At 36.7% G+C, this 12,700-nt stretch overlaps 1 protein-coding gene across 4 annotated transcripts in view; it reads right to left on the bottom strand.

Moving 5' to 3' along the window:
* LCLAT1 (lysocardiolipin acyltransferase 1) overlaps positions 1-12,700 on the bottom strand; it is a 159,094-nt gene that overhangs the window by 99,886 nt on the left and 46,508 nt on the right. For all 4 annotated transcript variants that reach the window (XM_074331846.1, XM_074331848.1, XM_074331849.1 and 1 more), the window contains exon 2: positions 4,744-4,912. In XM_074331846.1, the coding sequence (XP_074187947.1) occupies positions 4,744-4,908 (165 nt within the window). In that variant the 5' untranslated portion in view covers positions 4,909-4,912. The remainder of the gene's footprint in view (positions 1-4,743; positions 4,913-12,700) is intronic.

Raw genomic sequence — 12,700 nt, 5'->3', positions numbered from 1 at the left:
TGAAGAGGAAGGCAAAGAAATGGCAGTGACCAGCTAGGACATACAGAGGAGGACATCATGCCAGGCTGGGTGGAAGGAATCTGAGTCCTTGACTGACAGCGGAGGGCAGAGCTGCCCTGCCAAGCTATACCTACGGATGAATAAAGTTCAAGTTCTACCTGATTCAAACCACTCACCGTACTTTGAATTTTCTTTGATAGTATTAGGTTGGTGCAAAAGTAATTGCGGTTTTTGCAATTATTAACCTTTTAAACCGCAATTACTTTTGCACCAATCTAATATAATTTAGCCTACCCCCTAAAACTAATATAGTAGCAAACTTTACAAAGGCTATATTATTATCTCATTTAGTCATCACAGTAACTTTCTGACACATGTAGACAGTATTAGTATCCCATTTTTAGAGATGAAGAAAGAGAAATTTAGAGAAACTAAATAGCTTAGCCAAGTTTAAATGACTAGAAAGTGATAAGGCCAATAGTGAAACCAAATGTCTGTCTCCAATGTCTGTACCAATAAGCACTGTGCTTACACTGGCTCTCCAATATAAATCAGACTGATTGGACACTGTAAAGTATTATAATTGCAATGATTTCTACTGATGTAGTAACTACAAGAAAATTCTCAAAACTCTTAAGGTTCTAGTAGAGAGGTTCAGCCAAAAACATGTGATTCATAATCAAAAGATTACGTAATGTGTAAAACTGATGATATTAAAGAAAATGAAGTGTAGTGCCAATATATGACTATCACCAGAAAATCCTTTACCTCTAAATGTTGGCTTTAGAATTAGACATACAATGCTGGATCTGGAATGGATCTCAAAGATCATCTACTCTAACGTCCTTATTTTACAGAGGATGAAATAAAAACCTAAAAGAAGTTATGTAAATGACTTGAAAAAGAGTCAAACATTATCAAAACAAAATGTCTCTGGTTTTATTAATGATTATAAGTGGAATTATTTAACATTCAGATGTAGGTAACTTTTTAGAAAAATCCACTCATGATAGTTAATTTTGTATGAACTGAAAACATGCTTATTTTACTTAATATAAATAATTTCTGGAGAAATGCTCACTTTGTAAATAAGCAACTGACAGTGGCTAAGCAATACCACAAGTTGAATATTTTATATTAAATGGTATGTTTGCAGGCTTCAACGAAACACTGGACTTCATAGCTTTAAAGTTGATTTAAAAATCTAACTCTAAAAATTCATGACCTGGGAAATTAACTTCTGTCCTCTAACAAAGGAAACAGCCTTTCAGTCAAATGAAAACAGAAAAGAAGCTAGTCAAGCTGCGTAAATCTACAACTTAGAAACTTATTTTAGGTAGAAGGACTAGTATCTTCAGATGGACAGAGGTCACATTTGTCCTGTTCATAATTATATCCTATCAAAATGCTTGGCACATGGTGGACACCTAAGAGTTGTTGGGTGAATAGTCAGGTATCCTGCTAACTACTTCTGAAATAAACAAAAGTGACAAAACAAAACACCCTTCTATTAAGAAAGGAAAAATAAATTTTGCCTAAAAGAACATGGAGGATCCATACTGGTAATGTAGGAATTGTACAAATATTCAATGCAAAATATTTCCTCCAGGAAGAAAAATATAAAAAGAATAAGGAGCGTGACTACTGCTTCCAGCCTTGACAGAGTAAATGGTGACTTACCACCCAGCTGACTTAAAGGAAAATATGGTCTAATGAATAAACAGATGAAGAATCTCAAGGAAGTAATTAAAACAACAAGGAACCCAATATAAATTCTACAATTTAAAAGCACAGTATTTTAAATAGAAATCCACTATATGAAGAAAACAGCAGAAGAAAGGACCATTGAACTTGGTGTCCTGGGTGACACTATAAAAATCTAATACACATATAACTGTAGTGCCAAAAGGAGAGGCGAAAGAGAAGCAGGCAGAAAAATATATGGAAGTAATGGCCCAAATTGGAGAAAATGAACAGACTAAACTACAGATCTAAGAAGCCCAATGAACACAAAGAGAAAGAGAAATCTTGAAAGCAAACAGAAAAATGACACATTTCATAGAGGAAAGCAAGAGTATGTATGATGGCTAACTTTTCATTAAAAACAATGGAAACCATAAGACAGAACTTTAAAGTATGGAAAGGAAAAAAAATGTCGCCCCAGAAATTTTATAGTCAGCAACAATTATCCTTCAAAAATGAAGCAAAATAAGGAAAATTTCAATTAAATGAAAACAATTCAGCTATAGGAGCCCTCATTATAAGAAAAGCTAAAGGAATTCTTCAGGCTGAAGGGAAAAGGCAATAGATGGAAACTCTAATATATAAAGAAGTTATATATATTACTCTAATGAATAAAGAAGACTAGAAACAGAAAGTATTTAAATAAATATAAAGGACTATATTTTTTCTTCTAATTTCTTTAAAAGACATGATTATTTAAAGCAAAAATTTATAATTGCATTATGTAGTTAATTATGTAAATGATGTAATATGACAAGAGCAGCACGAAGGACGTAATAATAAATGCACTACACTGTTACAAGGTTCTTAAATTTTACACGATGTAGTAAATATTAACTCTAAGTGGATCGTGATACACTAAGGACACATTATGTAATCCCTTAACCACAACTCAAAAAAACTTATAAATTATAATATAATTTTCTTTCAAAAATAGAGAAGGAAAGAACACTGCACAACTCATTTTATGAAGCCAGAATAACTCTGATACCAAAGTTTGGGCAGTTTGACCTTGAAACTTCTTTATGTTTGTCTATTCATCCAACAAATATTTATTAATACGTACCTTGTTCTAGGTCTTTGGCTTCTCTAGCAAAAGAGAAGGCTTTCTGTGGCTATTTCTTGCCAACTTTCCTCTTCCACTATGAGGTAATCATCAATTACTGAGATTGATTTTGTTACTAGTTATCAGTTCCTCAGATAATTTTTTCTCAAGTCAGGCATTCCTGGCTTGAAAGAACTCGAAATCTCCTCTTTTGAAACCATCAAGAGGAACCAGTGAACTTCTGTTAGGGCTCCGTGGGACACTGACCAAGTCTTGAAAATTTTCCTATCACCTAAGGCTCTAATGGCAACAGACAATCTGGGCTAAACCTCAGCTGTACTTAAATAACATGCTTCTGTGTGTGACCTTCGGCAAATTATTTAATTTCTCAAAGCTTCTATTTCCTCTTCTGTAAAATAGGGATAAAGGTGGCACCTGAAATGAAGCTATCATCCTAAAGCATTTAGCACAGTATCTGCCACTTAAGTGGTCAACAGCTATGATCATCAGTACCCTTGGGTTTTTACTTTGATTTTTCCTTTTAACAAAATCCTGTAATTCTTCTCCTTATATTTGAATTAAATATACAACCATACCACAACTATTTGTTATCTACCAGTATGCTGTCCCTTTCTTTGTGCTACTAGAACAGACAGCTTTAAGAAAATACAGAAAAGAAGGAAGAGGAAGGAGGGATAGAGAGAGGCAGGTGGGCTACTTTTAACAGTACCATGTTTCATAAAAGAGGTATATCTGAATAAAAATTTTAAAACAAATTAACCTTGTAAGCAGGGAACAAATGTAATTTGTAAAATTATTCATCACAGGATTACATTTTAGATATGAAAAGAAGGGTACACTATTAATGATTTATTAAAATTCAATTTACAGGAAACTTTTAAGAACTATCTACTCCATCAAGGTAGGTACACTCACCACTGTCTCTGAAAGTATTTCCCAATCAATCTTCAAGTGAGGGGTCTACATCATCAGCATGATACTCCCTTCTCTACAAACATAATAATGGCAGTCTGCTTGAGGGGAAATAGACAATTCAAAAGAAACAGGTAAAGAAGATCTTCCAACAACTAAGGGAAGAGGATTCCTTCCTAGTTTTCCTTTTCAGGTATTATACTTATCATCTGTACCATAACAGGTCAATAAACCCAGTAATACTAAGTTCTAGATATTGCTCAGGAAAAAGAAGGTACAGAACACTCTCAGGAAATACAGCATATTCAAGACAAAGGCAGCTGCACACACATCACTCCATTTTCTAAAAAGGCACTGCTGATTGGCAGCAAGAGAAAAGGATGGAAACCTTTCAGTCTGGACTGGAATCCTACAGGAAGTCTCCAGCTCAGGATCAGAGGGAAACGTGCTCAGAGCAGTATGCACTGACTTTGCAGAGAGTATCTGGCTGTCCTAAGAATCTACTACACATTTTGCACCTTACAGATGTTGTTAACCTAACCCACAGATAGCAAATCACTTTATTCCTAAATTCTGTGGTTACTGGGAAGAATTAAATAAATCACAACAGTATCACAAGTTTAAAAAATAGTTTATCTAACTCTTAATTTTTGTCATTGTTCTGTAATATACATGGAAATGCGAAATAAAATGGAAAATAAATGGAAATACACAGTCTTCAATCTGTATCTTTAGATTTGTGTATTTTACTATATATAAACCATGCCTCAATGAAGGAAAAGTAAAAAAAAAATATGTGGAAGACATTCAATTTTTAAATATCTCTTAATTATTTTACTTCAGGACATAAATTATTTTTAATTCTCTCGTTTTTGTATTTCCCCCTTTAAATTCTAATGGACTTCTTAAATAACAGAAGAACTTAAATCTAACATTTGACAAAATCTGACTCTAACAAAGTAAAAATCAACAGGTTGGGCCACTTTGGTAGAGATAGTCTCCTTCTCTGGTGTGTAACTTACCACAGGAAACGTGAGCCAGGTTGCCACAAGGCGGTTGTTGATCCAGCGATACCAAGATGGGTTTACAAACATCAAAGGTAAAAAGGGACCGATCATGAAAATGCTTCCAAAAAAGCTGCCCCAAAACAGACTGAGTATAAAGTAAATCCCTTTCCATGACACCATGATTCTGAAAGATATTAAAAAAAAGGATATATTTTGTTACTATACATATAATTGCCCAAATTCAATTTCAGAATGATGCATATAATAATCTTTAATTAAAGGGCTACAGAAAAGGCACTGATAAAGGATACAAAAGCTTGAATACCATAGATGTGACCCTCTTACATGTCCTACAGGTCTAACAAGTTGTCAGTACATTAGAAATTAATACAGATATTAATATGTCTGACCTCTAAAAATAAAGCTGTCTTGTTCACGAAGACTTTGCTTTTTATCTGTTTATTAGTATTAACATAAACCTGTATATTTTCTCTTCCAGGATGTCATCCAACAAAAAAAACCTTAAAATATTCCAAAGGTTTTTATGTATTACTATAAAAAATTCTTAATGAACTAAGAACTGCAGAATAGCTTCCTAAGGGTGACTATGCCTAAAAGTGATGACAATTTTACAGAGTGCACTAAGAAAAGGTTTTTAATCAAGAAATGGTAATCATTTACATTAGAATCTGAAATATCTTTAGTCAGTGGGGCTTAAACTGGCTCTTTATGAGCTGAAAGGTTAAAAAGTAGTCAGATTCCTCACTCTCTTTCCTAAACTATTTACCAAAGGATTACACCCAGCAGTCCATATCCACGGGTTCCACATCTGCAGATTCAACCACGGACTGAAAATATTTGGGGGGAAAATGGTATCTTGTTGCTGATGTGTACTATGTAGTTAGGTCTATGAGGGGTTGTGTCTGTACTGAAAATGTACAGACTTTTTTTTCCTGTTATTATTCCCTTATATGAGTATAACAACTATTTCCATTGTATTTAGTATTGTAAGTGATCTAGAGATGATTTAAAGCACACAAGAGGATGTGCGTAGGTTATATGCAAACACTATGGCATTTTATATAAGGGACTTGAGCACCCTCGGATTTTGGTATCTACGGGGGACTGGTTCTCAGACTTCTAAGAATACCGAGGGGTGACTGTACTTTTGGGAGTCCTCATAACCAGAAGAACATGATATTGATGTTTTAAAACAAACTGTTGGAAACACAATCTAAAATGAATAATCAAACATTTGATTTTACAATCTAAACTATATTAGCACAAAAATATGGTTTACCTTGGGATAATAAAACTATTAGAAACGTTAAAACTACAAAAAACAATAATGGCCTTAAAATTTATATACTGAAAAAAGGTAGTCCAGCGATCAAGACCTCCGATTACTTAAAAAGAATCACAACAGGAAATAAAATTTCAAATGTCATGGTGCTTTAAAAAAATATCAGACAAACGGCAAAACAGGTCAAATCCCTTAACAGCACAGAATCAAGTTTACCTAGATAATGAGTATATTATTAAATCTCTACCAATACTTGACAGCATGTGTACAAAATCTTTCAAAGTACAAACAATAAATATCTACTAAGAACTGGTTTTTTTTGCTAAACTCTAGAGCTAAACCTCTAAGAAGTGAGGTGCGGGCGTGAGAGCAGAGAAAAAGTCCACTGGGGAGCAGAGTCAAACAATACATTCACACAGGACCCAGAATGGTATGTGTTATTTATTACACATCCTCAGCTTTGATTTCTGAGGCTCAGGCCCTCCTCTTTGTATTAAAAGACATAACGCAACTTCTCTCCGGTTTTTCATTTAACTTAAAGCTTTTCTTAATAGGAAACAAAAAGGTTCCAAATCCAAAATTCTCAACCCCTACTTCCTTTTATACCCCACCAAAAAAATCCCTGCAATGCTGCTACTCTTTGAAAACCCTGTAACTACATTTTTCCATCAGTTTGTTTCTGCCAGTTAGCCATCAGGTAGCTCTATGTTTAGACACACCCCTAAACTCCCTGATGAGCTGCACTTCACGATATATTCATATATAACTGCTCCCCACCCCCATGTCAAAGGCTCAGACGTGCTTCTTCCTCATACTAAACTATTAATATCTCACATTTGATGTGATTATAAGAAAAAAGGTATAGTTATAATCAAACAAAATGTTTTTATTTTACAGTGATGAAGCTGAGGACCAAAGAATAAGACGACTTTTCTAAATCCACTTAACCAGTCAGTAGCTTCAAACCTTTTGTGCCTTCTGCTTTTTCCTGCAAAGGGGCTCAGAATCAGAGAACTGAGTCACCTTTTAAACATGTATTTAAACATAGACTTACAGAGATTTAAAGTGTCACTTGAATATACTGGGATTAGTTAGACCAAGTCTAATCAAAAATTATTTTCCATCCTACTACTGTTTCTTCCCTGTCCTCTCAATCATTTGTTCAATGATTCAATAAACGTACAAGGAGATTCCTACTGTGTGCCACGGTGCTAGTCATTTGGGGATACAACAGTGACTGTGACAGACACAGTATGCTCTCCCAAATCTAATGGCCCCTCCATCTCCTCCTCATGAACTCCTCCCTGGCCCTACATTTAATCTAGCCCCATCCCATAACTTATTCCATAACTTCTTCCATGTCTCAAGGGTTGGACAGACAAACTTGGCTAGGAATTATGCTAGCTACACATTTATTTACAATGTCTAAAATTAATTTTAAAATCTGGCAATATCAAGTGCTGGTGAGGATGCAGGACAATCAGAACTCACACTGCTGGGAGGGGTGGATGCAAAAGGGCATGGCTACTCTGGAAAAGTTTCGACATTTTCTTCAAATGTTAACTGTACACTTACCCAGCAATCCCACTACTGAATATCCAGGGCAAATGAACACTTATGTTGACACAAAAAGCTGTACAAAATTGTTTACAGCAGCATTATTCATAATTGCCCCAAACTAAAAACAGCCCAAATGTTGGTCAGGGGGTGAATGGGTTATCAAATTGCAGTATATCCACAGAATGGACTACAACTCAGTAATACAGACAGACAACTGATAACATGCAGTCACTTGGGTTAGTCTCAAACGCATTATGCTGAATGAGGGAGGCTGGACTCAAAAGGCATGATTTCGTTTCTACTGTATGATTTCATTTGTATGACATTCTGGAAAAGGCAAAACTCTAAGAGAGGGAAACATCAGTGGTTGCCAAAGGTTAGGGGTGAGGAGAGGGTGTCATGGGGCAGTACAAGGGAAGTTTGGGGGGCAAAGGAAACTGTTCTGTTTCCTGATTGCAGCGATGGTTTTAAGACTGTGCATTTGTTGAAACTCACAGAACATACATTTAAAAAGTGATTTTTTTTTCTGTATATAGATTAAAAAATAAGTTTTAAAAATATGCTTTTCAGAATATGCCAGGTTCTGCTTCATATATTTTACAAAATATCGGAAATATATTTTACTCACATGTGAACTTGTTTAACCCCAATAATCCCACAGTGAAAATATTTTCATTGCCCCACCTTTTATATATAGGGCTGCTGAGGCACCAGGTGATTCAATAGCTCCAGATCATACAGCCAGTAAATGGCAGAGCTGAGATCTGAACCCAAGTAGCTAGGTAGCACAGTCCACGCTCAGTCTAAAGTGCTACACTATGCTTCTTTTTCAAGAATACATGACTGCTATAATTAAATACACTTTAAAACAATTCGTCTATAAAATAAAGATGTTATAATTCTCAACCAAATTTTTAACACCTCTTACAAAAATCATTCCAAATTTTAGAAGTTCCCAGAAACTCCCCGAGGAAACCTGATGCCTTTCTTACCTTAACACTCCCTAGCACCCAACAACATACAGCACACAAAAAACCCTGAGGCAGGCCAAAGGCGAGGGTCCCAGCCTCTGCTGGAAGAAAGTCTGGTTATATAACGGGTAAATTAAACATCTAATCTTTTAAAATCCATTAAAATAAAAAATAAAGGCCACAGCACTGAGAATTACAGACAACCGCAATTTAATATTCCTTGTATAATACTTATGGCATTCTCAAAAAAAAGCCATTTGGAAAAGAAATAATCATAGTTTTAAAATGGCAGATCCATTTTATTGCCCAAAACCGATACAGAATACTAAACCGTGGATCCTCTCAAAAAGTTAGGCCTATTTCAGTGTAACGCAAGACCTTTATCCTATAAAACCACTTTCCCTTCGATGAGTTAATAAAATCTCATAATAGCTCATAATGTGATTCTGAGTCCAAATCTTGCCAATGTTGTCTAATTATCTGCAGTTCAAAAATGATTGCATTACCAAACAAAGGCAAAACAGAGCACAGGAACCAAAACAAAGCCCACTCTTACTCAGCTGCATACATTACTCCTGAACTATGACAATGTGGGAGGATGCTCTTGACAAGGTCTCATGGAATCCATGGGGGATGCCTATAGTTGCTTGCTCAGTAAGGAAAACACATTTTACTTCATAAAATCGCCTTAGTTATTTTACTCACATAATTCAAATGTTAACTAGTATTTCTCTCATACGCTAATAGTGAAGCTCAGTATGCCAAGAAATTACTGCAATTCAGTGTGATACGTGCTGTAATAGAGGTGTAACAGAGGTACGCAACAGGTGTTTAATAGATAAAAGTGAGGCTATATGAACTCTGCTAAAAGGGATGAAAGAAGACATTAGACTCTTGGAGGATGAGAGTTTGGGGGCGGGGAGAGATTACTCCAGGCGGTAACATAAAACATGCAGAGTCACAGAAATTTGAAACAGCATGATGTAAGCAGGGAACTGTAACTCATTAGATATTAACGGGGTATAGGATACACCCTGGGGAGCTGCAAGAAATCACAAGGGCACACGTCCTAGGGACAGTGCACACACACAGGCCAGGACAGCCATGTTAAAGGTGACACCTTTAGCATCCCACCATGGCTGGGAAAAAACCTAATGCATATGACTCGTGCTTTAGAATGTTAACAGCGATAAGGTACAGGCAGTCTTCGGCGACAGTCGCCATGGTTTCCAGCTTTCCAACGCTTGGACGGAACCTGGCACTCGTCCCCCATCTGGGCTAGCTGCTCAGATCCAGCCCTCCGTCACCTCCTCACAGCGCCCTCAGACAGCCCCAATGTCCCTGCCACCGGTCCAGCACTGCAAAGCCACGCAGCCGCCTCTCCTTAGCCACCCGCCATGATGACGTGTCCTTCTCGTAGGTGTACCAGAACTACCACCAGGACCCGGAGGCCACGGCCACCGTCAACCACCAGATCAACCTGGAGCTCTACACCTCCCACCTCCACCTCTCCATTTCTTTACTACTTTGATCCTGAAGGTGTGGCTTTGAAGAACTTTGCCAAACACTTTTTTCATCAATCTCATGAGGAAAGGAACGTGCTAAAAAACTAATGAAGCTGCAGAACCAGCACGGGGGCCCTTCCTTCAGGATATCAAGAAACCCAACCGTGACTACTGGCAGAATGGGCTGAATGAAATGGAATGTGCGTTACACTTGGGGAAAAGTGAATCAGTCACTACTGGAATTGCACAAACTAGCCACTGATTCACTGAGACTCATTATTGAATGAGCAGGTGAAATCCATCAAAGAATTGGGTGACTATGTTACCACCTTGTGCAAGATGGGGGGGCCCCGAATCTGGCATGGCAGAATATCTCTTTGACAAGCACACCCTGAGAGTCCATGATGAAAGCTAAGCCTTTGGCCGGCTTCTAATAGCCACAGGGGTGACTTCCCTGGTCACCAAAGCAGTACATGCATGTTGGGGTTACCTTTACCTTTTCTGTAAGTTGTACCAAATCACGTACTCATGTTCTTTCATTTGTATCATTCCTTCAAATAATTTGGTACCCCTCCAGAAAAAGTAGTGATATGGTACATAGAAGCATGCACTCAATCAATATATAGATTAGTTTTATTAAGAGTCTAAGAGCAAACTGCTTCTCTATCCTATAAAACAGTGCATGGGAACTGTGGCAACAATCCCAGCACTGATGGATGCTGCTGTCAGAGAGGTCCGTGAGCCAGGCTCACAAGACCCAGCTCTCCCACTCGACGGCCTGACAGTCACGACCTCAGCACTTTAACCCGGATGCTTACAGGTGGGGAAGCTGGGAAAACACTCTCAAAGGCCTATCTTCTTGGCTACCTTTGGAGCACCAACTATTTGCCAGGCACTTTACAGAAGGCTCTTGGTATTTACATATTTAACACCCACATACTCAACTACCCATGAACAACCCAAAGGTCCCTGACATGTAAGCAATCTGCAATTTTGCTGAAACTCAAAGTTGAAATTTGAATACTGTAAGGCTGGTGTCAAACAAAACCCACAAGTCATTAGGTAGTAATAATTTGGCCAACTGTCCAGTATTCTACTTACCTCCTATGCACTCAGTGGAGGAAGCACTATGCCACAGTGGAACTGTAAATTTGAGATTGTAAAAGGATCCCACCAATACCTGCAGAGTCCTGCCAGATGCCATGACTGTGCTGAGCTCTTGACTGTGGTTTTCCAAGACTCCTTTATGCATGAACTTGCCCAGTACCTTCCCCAGAACAGGCTCTAGTCACCTCTGGGAAGCTGAGATCAGACTACCACGCAGAGACTCTGTACTTCTAGGAGTCTTCATCTCAGTGGCAGTGTTAGATAGATTATGCTTCACTTCTCAACTTTTCAAAAAAATTTTTCATAAATACACTGTTTCGGTATACATACATCCGTGGTAAAATTTTAAAGAAAAATAATGAGCAACATAAAAGGATAATAGTTCTCATGGTGGGGAGACATAGGTGGCTTCTAAGGTATTGGCAATATTCTATTTCTTAAGGATGGTGACTAGTTTTTTTTAAATGAAACTTTTTATTACTATTAAATTATTTAATAAAAATAATATTCTCAATGAGATTGAGAGAAAATTCGTTGTTTTAGAGATGACAAATGCAATAGCAAATAAAATATACAATAAAAGTAGTGAATAAAAGTTGGGATATTGAAGAAAAACCTAATTTTTTAGGTGTTTTTTTTTCAATTACAGTTGACATTCCATATTATTTTATATTAGTTTTAGGTGTATAGCATAGAGGTTAGACATTTATATAATTTACAAAGTGACCCTCCCAATTAGTCTAGTACCCACCTGTACTATAGTCTAGTACTATATTATAATATTATTGACTATATTCCCTATGCTGTACTTTATATCCCCGTGACTATTTTGTAACTACTAATTCATATTTCTTAATCCCTTCACCTTTTTCACCCAGGTCTCCAGCCCCCCTCTCATCTGGCAACCATCAGTTTGTTTTCTGCATGTATAAGTCATTTCTGCTTTGTTCATTTATCTTGGTGTTTTTGGATTGCATATACATGAGATCATATGGTATTTGTCTTTCTCTGTCTGCCTTACTTCACTTAGTATAATACCCTGTAGGTCCATCCATGTTGTCACATATGGTATAAGATTTCATTCTTTTTTATGGCCAAGTAATATTCCACTACATAGTATATGTACCACATCTTCTTTATCCAATCATCCATTGATAGGCACTTAGGTTGCTTCTATATACTGGCTATTGTAAATAATGCTGCACCAACAATGACTTTTAAAATATTCTATCAATGGCTAAACTTAGATATTTTTGCCAATCTGCACACATAACATATGTCATACACTGTCCTAATTATATGATACATTAGCAAAAACAAAAATGTTTTTAGTGATTACCATCCTTGGCGGAAACAGGGAAGGAACAGAGCTTTCACTTTTTAACTCATGTACTTTTACATTACTCTATTTTTATAAAGAATAAGCACATTACATTACAATTAAAAATAGTTTAATTATAAAAATTTTAAGAACACATTAATAAATCCAGGTTAGGATTATCTCCCTTTGTTATAATCCCTGGTCA

The sequence above is a fragment of the Rhinolophus sinicus genome, linkage group LG05 (genome assembly GCF_036562045.2).
Source record: "Rhinolophus sinicus isolate RSC01 linkage group LG05, ASM3656204v1, whole genome shotgun sequence".
NCBI lineage: Eukaryota > Metazoa > Chordata > Mammalia > Chiroptera > Rhinolophidae > Rhinolophus > Rhinolophus sinicus.
The sequence above is the reverse complement of the archived record's forward strand: the minus strand, read 5'-3'. Positions and strand labels throughout refer to the sequence as shown.